The sequence below is a fragment of the Gouania willdenowi genome, chromosome 5, assembly GCF_900634775.1.
Source record: "Gouania willdenowi chromosome 5, fGouWil2.1, whole genome shotgun sequence".
NCBI classification, from domain to species: domain Eukaryota; kingdom Metazoa; phylum Chordata; class Actinopteri; order Blenniiformes; family Gobiesocidae; genus Gouania; species Gouania willdenowi.
In genome coordinates, this window is record NC_041048.1 from 20,775,010 (window position 1) to 20,795,970 (window position 20,961).

Sequence of the window (20,961 nt, forward strand, 5' to 3'; positions counted from 1 at the left end):
TAGCCAATCGGAGGGCTGGATATATCGAGTCGACCAATCAGCTGCCACCATGTCATGCTCTTGGAGTGAGGTTCAGGGTTGCCAGATTCTGTGTTCTTGCGTAGTTTGTTTTGATTTTTTTTTTTTTTTTTTTTTGCATAGAAAAAATGTGACAGGTACACCGATTTCTGTTTGGAAGAAGAGCAATAATTAAGCAAAAACAAAATAGTAGACCTAATTATAATGTTGATTAAAAAAAAAAGATTACTAACTAACTATTTTACTTTTCTAGGTAACAATAACAATCAATGGACTGATATCTCTACAGTGCACAGTAATATGTCTAAAATATATTTTTGGTGTGAAGTTACTACCACAACTTTAAAAAAAAGAAGGAAAAAAAAAACAAAAGACAAATGTGACGCATATTTGTGCACCTCAGATTTGAGGAATGATAGAAGTGAACAATGGAGCCCTAATAAATAAATAAATAAATTTACTCAGTTGTGATTTTCCGTCTTCACTTGGGTTTCAAGTACTTTAATGGTTGCATGACTTAATTGTTTAATGACAAACGAACACAAATTAATACATTTTTGATTGAAGGATGAGATAAAATACGTCGTCAACCCTAAAATTAAAGCAAATGACAGTTTAATCACAGTATTGGATGCGGGAAACCGTCCACTGTTTCTGGCAACACCTGTGTTGTTGCTGATACTTGGATGGGAGTAACCGCAGACGAGCGTCAGTGATGGCTGCGTCCGTGCTCCGATGGCTGCAGAGTTTGTGTTGGTTTCTGTTTTTGTGGCCCCTCTGTGTCCCGGCCTTCCTGAACCTGGAGGAGCTGAATGAGATGAAGTACGGCATCCAAATCCTCCAGGACCCGGTCCTCCTCGGCCAGGTCAGTGACGGCGTTAGCAGACGCTAGCTTGTTAGCTAAAAGTAGGCAGCTAAGCATCGTTAAATAACACAATGCACTATTAATGTTACCCTATAAGAACTGTGTCAGGGCCAATGGCCTTAAACTTGGTTGATAAACACACCTTAAAGTTATCTAAATGCAATGATGGTGAAGCTACAATGTTGACTGACAGCTGTCACAACCTAACACCAGTCTGACTTTATATTTACTCTGTGATTTTACCTGCAACAGCTGTTGACTTTGATCAAATATGTGATGTTTACTTATAAACTCTTAAAACTCCCAAATCAACTCTCCAGAACGTATATTTCCTCAATGCTACATTGAATAGATTTACGAAAAGTTTGATATGTTTTATGTAGGTTAGTCTAGGGTTGTGTATTGCCTGGCAGCTGACGATACGATTCGTATCCCGATACATAGGTCATGATACTATACGATATATTCCGATATTAAAGTATAAGGCGGATATTGCAATTTTTTAAATTTTTTATACGAAGGCGGGACTTATATAATTAATGTATATGAATAACCACTGACAGTAGACCATAGTAAAAGACGAGTTAAATATTTTTTCACATTTCAAAAGAATGATACCTAAACATAGATTTCTCAGAAACTCCGGATATCAGCTTTAAATAGTGTGTAAACTAGGGGTATCCCAATCCGATATTGTTATCGGATATCGGTCCGATATCAGCCCGAAAACGAATATCGGATGTCATCAGACTGCATCTAAAATCTCCCATATATATTATGTTATATTTATTCAATTGTAGAATACTGTAGATATCATGTTGAAGGTTAAAATGTATGTAACCAATTGGTTGATAATAAATGGGTCAGTTTTTCTCATACCTACTGTTGCTGACTATTGTTCTCTGTTTGAGTAACATCACTTGATCAAGTCTTTTCTAACATTCCACACTACAAAATAAGTAATAAGTATGTATGATTCATGCTGATATTGGATCGATATGGACCAATACTCAAGGCTACATCATCGGTATCGTATCGGAAGTGAAAATGTTGTATTGAGACATCTTTATTTCGTTAGAGAGCTAGGTAGAGAGGGCGCTGCCTAATCTACTCATTATAGTTGATTTAATGCCATTTGCTTCATTCACTGTTTTTACCTCTTTCAGGCTAAACAGGAGGAGGTCATGATGGTGTCCAGTAAGTACAAGCAGATGTACGAGTGCCGACTTCCAGCCCAGGCTGTCCGCTTTCATCAAGATCCTTCATCTGAGCCGGAACCACCAGCGTACACTGGACCCAGCGTCCCAGACCTGCTCAGGCCCATGTACACTGCCCCATGTTTAGTGAAGGTCAGTCCTCCACAGACCCTTCTTAGGAAATGCTAAATGTGCAGCTGATCAACTCATTTTCATACATCTGGCCAAACATTGACCAAGGCTGTTCCTGAAGTTTCTCGTCATATTGAACGTAATGCAGTGATTATGAATAAAAGTATGCAAAGCAGGTGAAATGATCCCTATAAATGGCCGTTCACTTGCATTAGTCTGTGACAGTTTGTCACTTTGGGTTGTTAAAACAAATTCTTTCTGAGGTCAAACCAAATATTATTTATAATTACCAAATGAAATAAAATAATCTGTGTTGGATTTAAAGAATAAAGAAGATCATGCAAGAGGTCAACTTGAAACTGATCAACAAAAAAAAGAGAGATCAAACCAATATGTCAATATATCGTATCTCATATCAAGAACCTCTGATATATGTGTCAAACTGTCATAATGTCAAAGTTTCAGATGATTTAATATTGTCTTTTTTATCATTTGGTATTCATCACTGCCATAACTTGACCTATACCTTACCCAGATTCCCCATCACTAAATCTCTGTTCTGCTGTTAATACCAACCAATGTTAAGTTGATGAATGTTGGAGGTTTGTTGCATACAGTTCAACAGTTGGTGGCGCCAACTCTCTGCCTTTAGGTGAAATGTCAATAAATCAATGCTAGCCAAAGCTCCAGCAGAGAAAATCTGTATCTGCTACTGGACTGATTCAGCATCGGCTCTCACAACTGAATTCCTGTCATTTTACAGATAGTTAATAAATAACTGAGGTCAGGTGATCCCGGTGTTCGCTATGACGTAATCACTGTCGGTTTACTTTACACTTTTCTTTAATCCAGCCCTTTACAGCATTCAAATCGGCCTGCAGGAGAAAGTAAAAAATGAGAGCGAAAGCATGAATCACTGTGTGAATTACAAAATAATTCTGCTGTAAATTCACAAAATCAAGACATTATATAGTTGAGATCCAACAGGGGCTGATACTGAGTGTCTTACAAACTGGGGCACAATTTAACATTGGAAATGGAATTGCATCGAAATCTGCGGCCCACTTGAGATTAAACTGCTCTGTATTTGGCCCCTGAGTAAAAATGAGTTTGACAACCCTGGATTAGATGATTTCAGAGTTTATAGATGATTAACACATCTCTGAGTATCCTCCACTGAGATGATCACTAAATACTACAGGGTTCCTGCAGATCCTTAAAAAGTCTTTAAAGGCATTCAATTTATGAATCTAAAAATAAGGCCTTAATTGTCATTAAAATGTCTTCAATCAATGTTTCAAAAGTCTTACATTTTAATGCATAATAAGTATGATTTTGTGATTATAATTAGTCTCACGTTTCAAAATAAATGGTAACATTTGATTTAAAGAATATGTATAATTTACCATAACCTCACGCAATCACAACAGCTGAACTGTCTACAAAACAGTGACGTGGGTGCAGCGGGGATACGCGTCATGCTTGTAACAACTTTCAACAACATGGGGAACGCTCAAATTTAACCAAAATTTTCTGTCCAACGAAGACTTTCCTTCATGGTTTTTATAGATTTCTGGCTATTTTTGTAGTCATCTTGGGTGTTTTGTGTGATTTTTCTTTTTGACTATTTTAGTTTGTTTTTTGGTGTATTTTACTGTCTTTTTGTGTGTTTACTAGACACTGGAAAAAATGTACACTAACCCTATGTAATTGTGTGACATTTTTTTCCCTCAATTGTTTTAACTGTGAAGTTGGTCTTAAATTTAATTTCAAATGGCAATAAAAAGTTCTTGAATTGAATTTGAGTGAAGCTGTAGGAACCCTATAATACTTTCATAAATGTGGGTATGAGTAGTAGAAAGTAAATGACACACACTTTGGTGACACAGTCACCGTGACCTCTACACATGAACTGGTGCTATAAGTCCATCAAAACCAACAGGATAACACACAAAAAAAACACAAATCTTATTTGATTTGTAAAAACATGATATGTTAAGGTTTTTGAAATTATTTAAAAAAAAAGAAAACAAAATGAACTTTTTGGAATTATTGTCAAAAAAAACATGGTGCATATGATTATATAAAAGTGGCCAGTAAAATAGGAAAATGAGGATTTCCTATGAAATATTTATGAAAGTGGTCGTTTATTAAAATTTTCAGTATTTCCTACCATTTTAAGTTGCTTCCTATCATATTTCATCATCTTTCCCTCCAATTAAAGTGAAACTGTGAGATTTCAGAAGTGCATATCAAACCCGTAGCCCTTTGGATTATTTAGTAACTTTAGTAGCAGCTCGCGCTTTTTGAAAAGTTGGTGACCCCTGATCTAACTAACGTCATTAACCTGCTTTTCCTCAATTTTCCTATACTGTATGTATTTTTTGGTTTTTATGAAAAAATTCCAGCTCACCTCGTGTGATAACTTTGTGTTTCCTGTAGACAAAGGACTGGTGGACATATGAGTTCTGTTACGGTCTGCACATCCGACAGTACCACATGGAAGGTGAGAGTGTTTAGAATCTGCTCTGTGTTTATAATCTGTATTAGGGCTGAACGATTTTGGAAAATAATCTAATTGTGATTTTTTTTTTTCCATCAATATTGCGATTGCGATTTATTATGCGATGACTTTTTCAAGGGCCTTTTGTCATGTATTTTTCAATGAAAAATCTGTGGCTTTACCTCTTCAACATATCTAACTAACTTCATGTTTCATGAAACATGTAAACATGTGGACTGCACTTCTTAAACACCCTCTGAACTTAACGGGACAGGACAAGAAAAAAAATAAATACAAATTGCAGCCTTTGCGATTAGAAAATTGCGTTTTATGATATTGCCATATTATCGTAAATGCAATCATTCAGCCTTAATCAGCATCAGAGGTATTTGCATCTGATATAAATAATCTTCCTCCTCAGACACTGAAATCAAAGGGGATGTTCTCTTCCTTGGTCAATATGAGTCTGAATTTGACTGGAGCAATGAAACAGCAAAGGTACATTTTTCAATTTTCATGTTTCTTTAATGGTCTTAAATGAATTATTGCAGCCTGGTGTCTGCATGTGGATTCTCAAGGCTGCATTGTACCTTTTAGATGTATGAGATTTAAAAAAAAAAAAGAAGAGATATATTGCGTTATCATTTGCCGTTTTTCTCCTAGGCTTCCAAACAGCACCGACTGAAAAGATACCACAGCCAGACGTATGTCAACGGATCTAAGTGTGACATCAATGGAAATCCAAGAGAAACTGAAGTTCGGGTAGGACATTTGGGCTGATACCACACTGTGTTGATTAGGGAAATATTTATTTTTTAGTTGAAGCAAAACCCAAAAAAAGGTCACTTTTCAAAGTGATCTAAATCTGTCAGGCTGTAGGTCAGAGGTGAGCAACCTTTATCACAGTGGGGCCACAAAAATGTGATTTTCTGATCTGAAGGCCGCATTATCAACATTCATGTCAGCATTTTTTTTTTTAAATTGACCGATCTGAGCATTAATACAGAGAAGAACAAGGAGTTAATGTTGTCATTTCATGTGTTTTTTGTGTAATTTATTGTTTTGGTTAGTTTTTTGTGGTAGTTTTGTGTATTTTTCTCTCATTTTGCACTTTCTGTTGCTGTCTTGTGTGTTTTTACTGTAGCTTTGTGTGTTTTTTGATGTCATTTTGAGTATTTTCCTCTAATTTGTCTTTTATTGTTGTTTTTTTGTGTTATGAGTCCATTTGTGAATTTTCGTGGTCAGACATTTTTTGTGTATTTGTGTTCTGTGTTTTTAGAGTAGAGCATCTTTTATGGCTCCCACAGTGGGGAAATTTACAGTCATTGCAGCTCAGATCAGATAAAGTGCAATAAAAAAAGACAACAGAAGGCAACACACAGAAAACCCAACAGACACCCGAAAAATAGTGCAATGAAGATCAAATAAACAACACAATAATAGAGGCTATATATATACAGTTGTGTGCGAAAGTCAGGGCACCCCTTTAAAAACAGCATATTTTATATATTTAAAAAGTTATATTCATATTTACTGTCTCTCTGGTATATGGGAAAAAAAGACAATATTGTCAGGAAACATTAATGCATAGTTACATTTTATTTTATAAATTGAACAAAATTACAAAAATGAAAAACATAATTTTGGCATGTGCAAAAGTCGGGGCACCCTACAGCATCAGTACCTTCAGTACTTAGTAACACCCCCTCTGGCAGATATCACAGCTTGTAAACGCTTCTTATAGCCAACAACAAGTCTCTGGATTCTATTATTTGGGATTTTTCCCCATTCTTCCTTGCAAAAGGCTTCCAGTTCTGCAATATTCCTAGGACGTCTTGCATGCACAGCTCTTTTAAGATCTACCCACAGATTTTCGATAATGTTTAAGTCGGGAGACTGTGAAGGCCATTCCAAAACCTTCAGCTTGCATTTCTTGAAGTAGTCCATGGTGGATTTGGAGGTATGTTTAGGATCATTATCCTGTTGTAGAAGCCATCCTCTTTTCAGCTTTAGCTTTTTTACAGATGCTGTGATATTTGCCTCCAGAATTTGCTGGTATTTAATTGAATCCATTCTTCCCTCCACCCGAGCAATGTTTCCTGTCCCACTGGCTGCAACACAACCCCAAAGCATGATGGATCCACCCCCATATTTAACAGTTGGCAAGGTGTTCTTTTCATGAAATGCTGCTCCTTTTTTTCTCCAAACATACCTTTGCTTATTGTGGCCAAAGAGTTCTATTTTAACTTCATCAGTCCACAGCACTTGTTTCCAAAAGTTATCAGGCTTCTGTAGATGTTCTGTTGCATATTTTTGACGTTGTATTTTATGATGAGGTCGTAGATAAGGTTTTTTTCTACAGACTCTTCCATGAAGGTCTTGTTTGTGCAAGTATCGGCGCACAGTGGAAGGGTGCACCACCACTCCTGAGTCTGCTAAATCTTCCTGGAGGTCTTTTGAAGTCAAATATGGGTTTTGGTTTACCTTTCTGACCAGACTACGAGCTGTTCTCTCCGAGAGTTTCCTTGGTCTTCCAGATCTCTTCTTGACCTCCACAGTTCCCCTCACCTGCCATCTCTTAATTATGTCTCGCACTGTGGAAACTGCAAGCTGAAAACGCTTTGCTATCTTCTTGTAGCCCTCCCCGGCATTGTGGGCATCAATTACTTTCATTTTTTCTGTCTTACACAGCTTCTTAGAAGAACCCATGGTTGCTGAGTGTTTGTACAAGGTTTGTGGAGTCGCCGTATTTAAGAATCCCTCAAATTTGCACCAGCTGGCACTCCCTAATGACAATTGTTGACACATGCTTCAGGACCAATGAGCTGGTAGAGGTCTGAGCTTGTAAAAAGAATCTGACACTTTGAAACTCTCAGGGTGCCCCGACTTTTGCACATGCCAAAATTATGTTTTTCATTTTTGTAATTTTGTTCAATTTATAAAATAAAATGTAACTATGCATTAATGTTTCCTGACAATATTGTCTTTTTTTTTCACATATACCAGAGAGACAGTAAATATGAATATAACTTTTTAAATATATAAAATATGCTGTTTTTAAAGGGGTGCCCTGACTTTCGCACACAACTGTATATATATATATATATATATATATATATATATAAATAGAAAAAAGTAATTTTGTGGGTTTTTTTTAAGTCATTTTGTGCATTTAATTTAGGGGTCGTTCAAAATTAAAGCAGGGGCCTCATGTGGCCACCAGTTGCCTATGTCTGCTGTAGGTAGATGTCAATTGTCTTTAATCTTTGCACTTTTGTTCCTGTTTCTTGCAGTTCATATGTGAAGAAGGGTCAAGCGACTACATTTCTCGGATTGACGAGCCTCAGTCGTGTCGGTACGTGCTGACTGTGCACACCAGTAGAACTTGCCAACATCCCTTCCTGCGACCACCATCCACCTCTAAGCCACAGGGCATCGTGTGCCAGCCAGCGCTGAGTGCTCAGCAGTATATGGATTACGTCAAGGCTCAAGTGTGTGAGTGAACAGGCAGTTCATCTTCTTCTCCTATTTCTAAACAATAAGAAAAAACACTTAAAACTGTTGACTGTTTCTATAATTTGTTGAGTACAAAAGAGCCTTGAAAACATTTAAATATATGCTTTTAATATTTTTTTTTCCCATTTCAATGTTTTCATTGATTCCCAGCGGACACGAAGCGTAAAGTAGAGCAGATCTCTGAGGAGCTGAGGAGTCTTGATGAGATGTTGGCTGGTAATGATGCGACAGATGAGGCTGTGAAGGTTTCAACAGAGGAGAATATATCTGCACCCAACGACCCCGAACACCCAGACGGAAAAGGTGCATTTTCACTTTACAGACAAAAAGAAACCTTTAAATTATCTTCATAACTGTGTTTTACCTTCAGCATTCATTCATATCCATGATTTGTTTTTCATCTGCCTTTTTGTGTGACATTATTGATGATATTTGTTGTTGAACAGCTGCTGGTGGTGCACAGGAGGAAGTTGAGGCAGAGAAGACAGAAGATTTGGACGTTTGGGATGAAGTGACAAAGGCTGTTTATTCGAAAACATCTGATAATCAACAAGACAATCAGGTAGAGAACGTTGTTGTTTTTTTGTTTTTTTACATGAAACATTTAGGGTCTGATTTGAACGGTTTGCTTGTGTAAAAAGCGTAACATGAGCAAACTGAGCATGCTACATACATTGTGGCTGATTTTCAAATGACACGTTCACACCAATCGCGTCAACAGCGTCAGGTGTACATAGACAATATGATGGACGCGCTTCTAGGAGCGCTTCGACCAATCAGGAGCTTTCCCCAACCATAACAAATTCAGAATAATAAAAAATAAAAAAAACACTAACCGTAGACAGATGCACAGGTGCTCTTCTGCTGGAATAGAATGCCTGTAGTTGGTGTCCTGGTAGGACATGAGAGCGCTGATGCTGGTCAGTAGGTTGTCAAACTGGGCCCAGGAGAGACGGAAGTAGCGCTGAAAGCGACTCTCGTCCGAGTGCAGCTCTGTTAAATCCAGAAACGACGTCGAGGCGCCCTTTGACGTAATTGTCTGGATACTGTAGAGCCGATGAACAGGGTTCAGAGGCGGCGTGTTCATCAAGGAACTCCAAACTTTATTCTCCATTTAACCACACTTTTCTATAGCTCACTAACATCACAGTGCACACACTGAGTCACACCAAAATACATCTGACCGGAAACACCGCCTTCTCAACACAACAATGTTCCCCACCACTTCACAGTCACTGGGTGAATTATAAACATAACTGATTGCCACAATATCATCCATTGTATGAACACCACCGGCAACAGGGAAGCCCCTCCCCTAAAGGCGCTCAACACGCGCCCTCTTCCCAACTTGTTTGGACGCACGTCCAGAGCGTTTTCGACGCTCTGGACGTCCAAGTCCAAGTCAGTAACCATGCATATATTTTTTGGAGCTGTGCTAAGCTAAAACCTTTCTGGAGGATGGTGAACACAACCATAAACGACAGAATGGGCTATGCTATTCAAAATAACTGTTTTGTAATGTACCTGGGAAAACTTGAACATGCTGTACAAATAAAAGACAGGTATCTGAATCAAAATTTTACTGATGGCAAACAAAAAAGCCATAACCAGAAACTGGTGCAGAGTTGAATCCCCAAAAATAAAGCACTGGTTTGAGATCATCCAGAACATTTATATGAAGGAAAAGTTGACTTACCAACTAAAGCTTAAAGGACGTACCCATGAAAAGAACTGGCAGAAGTGGATTGTTTCTAAAGAAGCGATGCCAACAACATTTAACTGGATCACTTGAGAAATCACCCAGCAAAAGCTATTAAATATTATATTTATTTTTTCTTACACATATAAGTTGTTTGTATGTCATTAATTGCAAATAAAAACAATGTTTAAGTATCATACATTTTGTTAAACAGAAATATAATGAAAACAGGACATATTTTCTCTCGTCCTTCTATATCTATTTCAGGTGAGCCAAAATTAAACTCCAAATCAATAAAATAATGTGAATTGATCTTAGTGATCTAGGCCCTTTAAAGCGTAAATATTGTTTTGAAAAACAAATCTATAGATTTGTGGTCTTTGTTGCAGCTACTAATCTGATTATGTTGTCTTTGCAGGAAGCTGATGGTGCCCCACCAACAGACAATGAAGTCATAGATGATGGTGATGAAGGTATGTTTACACTGTTTTTTTTATTTTAATACAATGACACTGTTCTAGTTCAATTCTAAAGTATTGTATATTTGATTTGATTTATTTGATGTTTTCAGGTGAAAATTTCAACTTTAAAATCATCACTGATCCTGCAGACCTGATGAAATTTGTTCAACACCTGAAAGAGAGTAACAGGAAGGTCAGTTTTTGTTCTGTATTTTCTTTCAGATCAGTGATTGTTTTGAGGTAAATTTACATTTAATGTCACTTATATAATGAGCTCATATCAAAGTATGACATCATAAAAACATCTTCTATCGCTAAGCTTTAATTCATTTTGTGTTTTGCTCAGCTGTCTGTCATTGATAATCGTGCCACTACTGATGATGGCTTGTGAAATTCAGCGTGCACGTGCCTCCATTAGGCCTGTAATTTTCATCATAGATATACCTCAACTATGAGAGACAAAATGAGAAAAATAATCCAGAAAATCACATTGTATGATTTTTAATTAATTTATTGGTAAATCCCTCGGTAAATCAAGCATTTGTTCACCTACAAACAAGCAAGATTTCTGGCTGTCACAGACTTGTAACTTCTTCTTTAAGAGGCTCCTCTGTCCTCCACTCGTTACCTGTATTAATGGCACCTGTTTGAACTCATTATCAGTATAAAAGACACCTGTCCACAACCTCAGTCACGTTCCAAACTCCACTATGGCCACGACCAAAGAGCTGTCAAAGGACACTAGAAACAAAGTTGTAGACCTGCACCAGGCTGGGAAGACTGAATCTGCAATAGGTAAGCAGCATGGTGTGAAGAAATCAACTGTGGGAGAAATTACTAGAAAATGAAAGACATACAAGACCACTGATAATCTCCCTCAATCTGGGGTTGCAAGCAAGATCTCACCCTGTCGGGTCAAAATGATCACAAGAACAGTGAGCAAAAATCCCAGAACCACACGGGGGGACCTAGTGAATGACCTGCAGAGATCTGGGACCAAAGTAACTAAGGCTACCATCAGTAACACACTATGCTACCAGGGACTCAAATCCTGCAGTGCCAGACGTGTCCCCCTGCTTAAGCCAGTACATGTCCAGGCCCGTCTGAAGTTTGCTAGAGAGCATTTGGATGATCCAGAGGAGGACTGGGTGAATGTCATGTGGTAAGATAAAACCAAAATAGAACTTTTTAGTTGAAAACTAAACTTGTCATGTTTGGAGGAGAAAGAAAACCATACCTATTGTAAAGCATGAGGGTGGTAACATCATGCTTTGGGGCTGTTTCTCTGTAAAGGGATCAGGACGACTGATCACTGTAATGGAAAGAATGAATGGGGCCATGTATTGTGAGATTTTGAGTGAAAACCTCCTTCCATCAGCAAGGGCATTGAAGATGAAACATGGCTGGGTCTTTCAGCATGGCAATGATCCCAAACACACCCCGGGCAACGAAGGAGTGGCTTCGTAAGAAGCATTTTAAGGTCCTGGAGTGGCCTAGCCAGTCTCCAGATCTCAACCCCATAAAAAATCTTTGGAGGGAGTTGAAAGTCCGTGTTGCCCAGCGACAGCCACAAAACATCACTGCTCTAGAGGAGATCTGCATGTAGGGCCCTATAAAATCCACGTTAATGGAATCGCGGACGGAATCATGAAATCGACCAATAAAAACGGTTAAACGCAGAAATGGACAAAATCGGCATGATACGCCGTCACCGTGGGGCAAAGAAAGTTTTTTATGGGGAAATGTTTCCGGGGACCGCTTATTAGGTGCACCACCCTCTCTCCTCCTGTCCTGGCTGCATTAAACTCATCTTAAACCACCACAAACACTCTCTAAAAAGCAACACAAATCATCACTGACTGCTAACTACAGAACCTCCAGTTTAACTTTGCTTCGACCGTGTTTCGTACAGCGTAGCGGTGCTCCGTGAGAACGTGATCAGCTTTAATCATCTTCACCTGCTCAGTGTTCGAACTGTTGTGCCTGGCTAACTAAGAATAACTCAGTCCGTGTTGTCCTTTAGTTCTTTTTATTCCAGCTTTTTGTCCGAGTCAAGTGCAACCGTTTCAGTGGGAACTTCCGGTTTACAAAATGAAAGTTCGTTGGAGCAACGTTATTAGAATGTTACATTCTAACAACATCTCATCAGAGTGACAGTAAAATGCATGTTAAAATAATGAATAAATAAAAAAATAACTAATGAAAACAATCAATGTTTATACATAATTGATTTTTTTTATTTATTTTAAATTAAGCAATGAAAAATGTACCGTAATATTTTTTTTCTATTTAGAGAGTGCATGGCTTATTAGCCAGAACATTGTTTTGTTTTGATGTTTTCCTAAAAAAGATGTTTTGTTTTCTTTTGTTTTTTAACTTCAGTGTATTGCATGGTGTTACTTTCGCCCTGACTATGGGGGACAAAAGTAACAGTGCAACATCTAGTCAACATCAAATTCCATATTACACAGAAGACAGGACAATTTAAATTAGGTTAATTTAAACTAAGTTGATCAGAACTTAATCAATAAACCTGACCAGATTCAGTAAACCATTGATCCCTGAGAGGAAATCAGGTGACATTAATGCTGTTCTCATACATCTTTATATGACGTATAAATAATTAAAAAGGAGCAGTCAGAATAATCCATGACACTACAACTTATATCTACCTTTTAATTGTATTGTTTATAGGGCCCTATGCATGGAGAAATGGACCAAAATACCAGCAACAGTGTGTGAAGACTTACAGAAAATGTTTAACCTCTGTCATTTCCAACAAAGGGTACATTACAAACTATTGAGATGAACTTTTGTTATTGACCAAATCCAATTTTCCACCATAATTTGCAAATAAATTCATAAAAAATCCTACAATGTGATTTTCTAGATTTTTTTTTTCTCATTTTGTCTCTCATAGTTGAGGTATACCTATGATGAAAATTACAGGCTTCTCTCATCTTTTTAAATGGGAGTACCTGCACAACTGGTGGCTTACTAAATACTTTTTTGCTCCACTGTAAGTCAGCTTCTTGGAACAGGACCCTGTAGCTCATAAAACCATGTCAGCTTTATCAAGCTTTCAATCCGTTTTGTTTGTTTAGTCTGAGTTTAGTGTAGTTTTTGTAACTCAAAGGTTTTGAAGTAAAGTATAATTTGTCACAATTACTGCTGTAAAATTGTAATGCTCTTGTTTGTTCAGAAAGCACAAAGTCATGAGAAGAATCAAGAGAAATCCACGAGTAACATGGAATCACACAAACTCAGTGAAGAGGATAAAGATGAAGATGATCAGCTGTTGCAGGAGTTTGAAGACGAGATTGCGGAACTGTCTGTGCCTCCTGAGAAGATTGAGGGACTAAAGGAGGAGATGCAGAAGGAGTTTGACAACATCATAGACGAGGTCTTGGAACTTAGACGATATCGATACCTTATTATTATTATGATTATTATGGTTATGATTATTGTCACAGTCCATTATTTATGTTTGTATTAAAGGCCCAGCAGGAGCTAGAGACAGAGGGTCTTAAAGGGGAGTTTGATCGCACTTATACGTCAAAAGCACTGACAACACTGGCTAAGCTGCTGGATAAGCTGGAAGCCAAAGACGTTCCAAATGCAGAGCAGCAAACTGCAGGAGCTGAAAGTCCCAGTGACCCGACCAGGGGCAGCCCCAGCCTGGCTCCAAAGCAGCCAGGTGAGTAGGTGGCCGCCGCCCACCACCGTGGTTCTGAATCATTGTCGTCATCCCCCATTCGTGTTGACTGTAGCTTTTTGTGAGGAGACACGTGTGCAATCTGCTGCAGAATTCCCATACAGTGTGGTACAAGTTAATCTCTTGGTCCGTTGGTTGTTTGTAAAATGGGTGACTAAATATTTTGTCTACATAACTTCTGTTTACAATATTAGCCAAAAATACTGAATACCAAGTATTGTAACAAAAAAACCAAAGAACAACTGTTTGGTGGCTCGTACCACAACCATCCTGTGACCCCTCGATGGGCTTTGAGGTGAAATGTGTTGTTTTTCCCTTTTCTTGTCTCGTCACCCAGACCAAGCAGCTGACGACCATGTTAAGATCAAAATTACTAAATATAGAACGGGCAACAGCCCCGATGGGGAGGTCAAAGTTCAGGAGATGGGAGACGGAGACCCGCAGTGGCAGCACATAAAGGCCGTGGTTAAAGAGCAGCTAGAGAAAGCAGGACTGAAGGCCGAAGGTATGAAGGGGGAGTTTGCCCCCATGACACTCGTGGCCTTTTCCTCTCTCCCATCTGTGATCTTAAGCTTACATTGTTCTATTTCTCTTCTCATCTGGTCAAAAGCTGTTCACTCCCCCAATCATTTTAAATGATAGAGATAATCAGTGTTGATTCAGCACATTTTCATGCTTTAGGTCCAAGATGTTCTAATATGAAGTGATGACCTTAAGCCGAGGCTCTTTTAAAGGCAAAGAGAAAAATCGTGTCCTCCAACTGTGTTTTCCATTTCACTCACTCCTGTCTTCCATTCATTAACCTAACTTCCCCCCCCCTTTTTTTTTGCTACTTGTCTTGATATTTTGGGCTGACACATTTCTTGATGTGTTTTTCTTTGTTTTGGTTTCTCCAGGAAAAATTGAAGTCAAGATATTAACCCGAAAAAATGCTGATGAGGCAGGGGACCAGTGGCTTACAGAGGAAGACACAAAGTCCTTTAGGGAGATGCTCATAAACCTGCTGGTAAGTTTTGCTGTCACTAGTTTTATAGGGATTTCTAGACAAACAAAACTTACACTGGTGTTTTTGACTTCAGTGTTGGTATTAGAACTCTGCACACATCATCATAGAAAGGCAAATATTAGTATAATGTGTCTTCATTGTAAAATTAGTTGTGGTTTGGAAAGTGTTAAAAGGTACATGTAGTAGTCATGTAGTGTTTACATTGGCTCCTGCCTGATTCCTTTGAATTTCCTCTTTATTTAGGTTTTTGTTGTGCTTTTCTCTGCATTTTCTTTAATATTGTTTTATATTTTTACTACGGGCAATACAAGGATGATTGTTGGAGCTACTTCTGACGTGTTTGGAGTTGTTATTGTGAGTTCTTGTTGTGCATCGGAGCAGCCACAACAAACGTAATCAATACTCTTCTGTTTGATATCTGTTAAAGATGGTTTTCTTTTTACATCTCCAGACTGGAGGCACTGAAGAGGTTTATAAGGAAGAAAAGCGTCAGCAGGAGTTGGAGAACAACTATAAGTTCGTGTGGGGAGAATCAAAGGAAGAGTCGCCGTCATCCAAAGCCTCAAACTCGGATGATGTGGACATTTGAGATCATTCGGCGTGGTGATTGCATCTTTAGGGATCGTAAGCTCCTGTGGAGATCAGCGGGAAGGAGGGGACCATGAGGTGGTTTCACCATTTTGGGAAAAAAAAACCCACTTTGTTCAATCGTTGCCCTGATTCTTGACGCATTTGCTGCAGGAAATAAGTTAGTGTGATCAGAATATGTTGGCGTGTGATCAAAAAGAATTGTATCAGCTGCACTTTGGCTGAATGAAGTTTATGCATTTTCCCCTTTTCTGATGGGATACAGTTTTGATAAACAGCTATGATAGCTAAGTGAAACACAGTATGTCCAATTTTTAGTGAAATGTTCAGTCCTACTGAATCTTTGCTTCTAGCTGCGAGGTTGTCGGCACACACTGTCTGTAATTAAATTATTTGCTTTCATCTTCAATGTCACTATTGACAGGGAAATTCTTACTGTGGGAGAACCTTTGTACCTCCAAGTGAGTTGTCCCTTTTCCTTTATGACAATGACAAATACACAAGGGTTCTGCCTTCTTTAGGATTATCTGAGATGTTTTAGTTTGGTGTTGCTTTTTGTTGAGTTTCTACAAGGCATTCTTTTACAAGTTATAGGAATCTTAAAGCATAAGGAGTTTTTGCTTTTGACAAAGGTTTGTCTGTTTCATTTCCCTTTGTTTAATAAAGGAAAACAAAGACTTCAAGTGGTTTGAGAACTTCACTCAAGTTACAGTATTATTGTATGAAATCTAGTGTAAACAGCCTTTTATTGGGTTTCTAGCTAAGTAGAAAGTAAATATGTTTTCACTTTTGCAAATGTAATTCAGGCTGACAAAAATCTATAAATACTGTATTTTCCTCCACCGTAAAAAAGTCACTTTCAAATTTCTAAATATAGCAGTCTGTTATAGATTCATAAAGACTCAAGTAAACATGTCGGCGTGTTAAGTGTTCATCTCATGACAACCTTTTTTTATTGCATTGTCAACACAGACATGGACCTGGGGCTTCTGCCCACAGGGTGTGACTGATTATTTAAGGTTGTCTATTGCTTTAGTAATGTGGTCAGAGACAGACAGATCATAACTTTGTAAAAGGTTGAAGAAAGCATTTAGGACTGAGTCATTTCAAGTTTATTCATTGTAAACTAAATGTACATAATTATTTTACATGAAAAGGACATTTGTTTTAGTTTTATTTTAAATTGAGAGATCTAAAAGGAACATAATATCAGCTTTATTTGTACTGCACTTTTCATACTTGAATGTAGCACATTGTGCTTTAAAATAACAAAAATAAAGTATCTAAAAACACAGGCAATAAGAAACAAGGACATGATTATTAACTTAATCTGTGCAACACACACACTTGCACAATAGTAGTCAAATTTTATAAAAAATAAGACTATAATTGTTGAATAAAATAAGTACAATGGGGAGTTTATGCTGAGATAGATTTTAGCAGCAAAAAAAAAACATGCTATATTTCCCTTTGAAATAAGAAGATATAAGACTGGTGCGGTGGCCTAGTCTGGTCCTGGAGAGCCCCTGTCCTGCATGTTTTGGTCCTATAAATGTTTTTAGCTTGTTTCGTTCTTCCGTAATCAACCGTTGAATAGAGAAAGTTTTGCACACATAATTTTCAAAACAAAAAGCTGAGAAAAGGGCCTTTTTCTCAGCCTTTTGTTCATTCTGTGAAAAATGGTGATTTGGTTAGTTTGACGTGGTTTTATTCAGCACAAACCTAAATGTTATGGTAGTTCAACTGAAAACCACTGTTGTTTTTCATGAACTACAGTATTATATAAAACCTAACAAAATGTGCATCAGTGTTTTCCTTTTTGCATTTATGATAAGGAAAATTATGTTGCAGATTTTTAATTACTTTCAATACTTACGTAATTTTTTTTGCAAAAAGGTACTTCCAGTTAAGTATTATTTTGACAGCTTGATTTACTTGTATTGGAGTGGTTTTTGACAAGAAGGGGTTATTTCACTCAAGTAATATAGTACTTTGTCAACCTGTGGTCCTTCTGCAGCAAGATCAAATGTCAAACTCATGGCCCGGGGGCCAAATCCGGCCCTTTCGACCATCCAATTCAGCCTGCAGGAGGAAGTAAAGTAAAAAAATAAATAAAAAGACAGAGTGTAATGGAAAGGCTGCAGTACATGCAAGAGTTAAATATACCAAGCAATATGAGAGCGATCATGTCCAAGTTGCCATTTAAGTTGAGGGAACAATGGAGAACAACTGCACACAACATATTGGAAACCCACAACCACAGGGCATTATTTCAGGATCTGGTTGTGTTCATTGAAAGACATGTCAAAATTCTCTCTGACCCTTTATTTGGTGACATTAAAGATGGACCAACTGGGAATTCACAATCAAGGTCAGTCAACAGGATAAATTCACAATCAGGAAGTAAGTTTAAAGAAAACAGTTTTGCCACCAATGTTGTTACTGTGTCATCAGCTGAGAAAATAGGAGGTGAAATGGCAACCACACATCCTCACAGCTTAACAAGGAAGTATAGGTGTGTGTGTTGTGCTCAAAGTCATTTATTGGCGGATTGTCAGCAATTCAAACGAAAGAAGCATAGGGATAAAATAAGCCTTCTAATGAAAAAGAAGCTTTGCTTTGGCTGTTTAGGTGTTGGGCACATTAGCCGTGACTGCTTTAAACGCTTGACATGTAGGAGTGCAAATCATACAAGTTCACTTCACATTGAAACGGAAAATAAAGTAAACGCTGACACAGAACCACCTAAGGAGCAGGCAGCAGAGGACAACTTAACACCTCATGAAACCTGTGGTCATACAGGGGCCGGTGGAGGACGTTGCTTTCTTTCTATTTTGCCAGTTCAGATTAAATCAGCCAGAGGAGATCGCATAATACACACATATGCCTTCCTGGATCCTGGTAGTTCTGCCACCTTCTGCTCAGAGCGTCTCATGAGAAGTCTCAATGTGGTTGGAAGACAAACTCAGTTTCTGCTGCAAACTATGGGTGAGGAAAAGGTTGTGCCATCATATGAGTGTGCAGATTTAGAAGTATCCGGTTTAGAGACTAATAGATTCTACAAGTTACCTCAAGTCCTAACACAGGAAAGGATGGCGGTGAGTGCAGACAACATGGCAACCGAAGAAGATATAGCAAAGTGGTCATATCTGTCAAAAGTGCACATTCCTTGTATACAGGCTGAGGTGGACCTTCTTATTGGAAGCAATGCACCAAAGATGTTGGAGCCATGGGAGGTCATAAACAGCCATGAAGACGGTGCATATGCTATAAGGACAGCATTAGGATGGGTCATAAACGGTCCTCTGCACACTTATGACAGCACTATGACATCAAATTTATCAACAGCGTTGGTTAACAGGATTTCTACATTGAAGTTGGAAAAGTTGTTGTGTGAGCAGTACAACCACGATTTTAATGAGAGTGCTACAGAGCAGAAGGGACTGTCAAGAGAGGATGTACAGTTTATGAAAATAATGGAAGATTCTGCAACACTGGAGAATGGTCACTACAGTCTAAAGTTGCCCTTTAAGAAGGAAAGTGTTTTTCTGCCTAACAACCGCTCTGGAACAAACCCAAGGTTGCTGAGCCTGAAGAGGAAATTTCTCAGTAATGAAAAGTTTTATGAAGAATATAAGGCTTGTCTCAATGAAATGATCAATAAAGGATATGCAGAGCTGGTGCCTACAGAGCAGCTGGACTGTTGCACTGGGAGTGTTTGGTACATTCCCCATCATGGCGTACATCACCCAAAAAAGAGGACATTGAGGGTGGTGTTTGATTGTGGTGCAGCATTTAAGGGAACATCACTAAATGAGCAGCTGTTGCGAGGTCCCAATCTTACCAGCACCCTACTCGGAGTCCTCCTCAGATTCAGGCATGAATCAGTTGCAGTTATGGGAGACAAACAGTCCATGTTTCATCAGGTGAAGGTGTCGGAGGAGGACAGATATTTCCTACGGTTTCTATGGTGGCAAGAGGGAGATCTGACCAAGGAGGTGTCTGAATTTCGAATGACCGTTCATCTATTTGGTGCTGTATCCTCTCCAAGCTGTGCTAGCTTTGCGTTGAGAAAAACAGCAGATGATAATCAGTCCAGTTTTCCATCTGAAGTGATTCAAATCATCAAGGAGAACTTCTATGTGGATGATTGTTTGAAGAGTACAGGCTTGGAAGAGGAAGCTTCACTTTTGGTCAAACATCTAACTGCTCTTTGTCAGAAAGGAGGATTCATTCTGACCAAATGGACGAGCACATGCTGCAAACTGTTCCTGAAGAACATCGAGGTAAAGATCTGAGAGCGCTCAATCTGTGGAACGAGCTCTTGGTTTGCTGTGGTGTGTTGAATCTGACAGTTTTAAGTTCAAGATGGACGTTCCTCGGAGGTCCAGCACGAGGCGCGGAATGTTGTCCATATCAAGCTCTGTGTATGATCCCTTTGGGTTTCTGGCCCCAGTTGTATTACCTGCTAAAATGATGCTACAGGAGCTTTGCAGGAGAAACATTAGTTGGGATGAAACCATACCTCAAGCCATGCTGCATCAGTGGAACAGGTGGCTTAAGGACCTGGATGACTTGGCTGATTTCAAGGTAAAAAGGTGCATTAAACCTAAGGGATTTGGCGAACTTAAGCATGCTCAACTGCATCACTTTTCAGATGCTAGTGAAGCAGGATACGGAACAGTCACTTACCTCAGGGTGCAGAATGACAGAAGGGGCATCCACGTTGCATTATTAATGGGTAAAGCTAGAGTTACACCTTTAAAGGCAATTTCTATACCTCGTTTGGAGCTCACTGCTGCTGTCCTGGCTGTTCGCATCGACCTAATGTTGAAGAGTGAGCTGAGGATTCATTTGCAAGAATCTATCTTTTGGACTGATAGCACTTCAGTACTGAAATACATACAGAACAATGACAAGCGTTTTCATACATTTGTGGCAAACAGAGTCACGACAATTAGAGAAGCCACCACACCTTCTCAGTGGCGTTATGTAAGCTCTAAGGAAAATCCAGTGGATGATGCCTCCAGAGGAGAAAGGTCTGGAGATTTTCTTAAAGATCGCAGATGGATTGAGGGTCCGAAGTTTTTGGTTGGACCAGAAGAAAACTGGCCAACAAATATCATGGAGACTACTCTCGGAGTAGATGACCCAGAGGTTAAAAAGGAAGTATTGGTGAATATTACCATCTTGAACAGCTTAGTGGATGCAACCAGTCGTTTAATGGCTTATTTTTCAGATTGGAAGAAACTGAAAAAAGCA

At 38.6% G+C, this 20,961-nt stretch overlaps 1 protein-coding gene across 2 annotated transcripts; it reads left to right on the plus strand.

Moving 5' to 3' along the window:
- The first annotated feature begins 700 nt into the window (after positions 1–700).
- Positions 701–16,382, plus strand: os9 (OS9 endoplasmic reticulum lectin). 2 transcript variants are annotated; one of them, XM_028447736.1, is made up of 15 exons: positions 701–883; positions 2,050–2,232; positions 4,654–4,717; positions 5,136–5,212; positions 5,378–5,476; positions 8,008–8,209; positions 8,381–8,533; positions 8,677–8,792; positions 10,348–10,402; positions 10,501–10,583; positions 13,593–13,793; positions 13,889–14,087; positions 14,443–14,610; positions 15,002–15,111; positions 15,563–16,382. In XM_028447736.1, the coding sequence occupies exons 1-15, from the start codon at positions 734–736 to the stop codon at positions 15,698–15,700; spliced, it is 1,998 nt and encodes a 665-aa protein (XP_028303537.1). In that variant the 5' UTR covers positions 701–733; the 3' UTR covers positions 15,701–16,382. The 2 variants fall into 2 exon arrangements, with proteins under 2 accessions (XP_028303537.1, XP_028303538.1); XM_028447737.1 differs by lacking the exon at positions 15,563–16,382 and adding an exon at positions 15,423–15,465.
- The last annotated feature ends 4,579 nt before the right edge of the window (positions 16,383–20,961 follow it).

Bases quoted from the DNA above. Each gene is read 5' to 3' on its own strand.
- os9 (XM_028447736.1), top strand. From the start codon at position 734: ATGGCTGCGTCCGTGCTCCGATGGCTGCAGAGTTTGTGTTGGTTTCTG. The intron at 8,534-8,676 runs GTGCATTTTCAC...GTTGTTGAACAG, and splicing joins CGAACACCCAGACGGAAAAG to CTGCTGGTGGTGCACAGGAG. The intron at 15,112-15,562 runs GTAAGTTTTGCT...TTACATCTCCAG, and splicing joins AGATGCTCATAAACCTGCTG to ACTGGAGGCACTGAAGAGGT.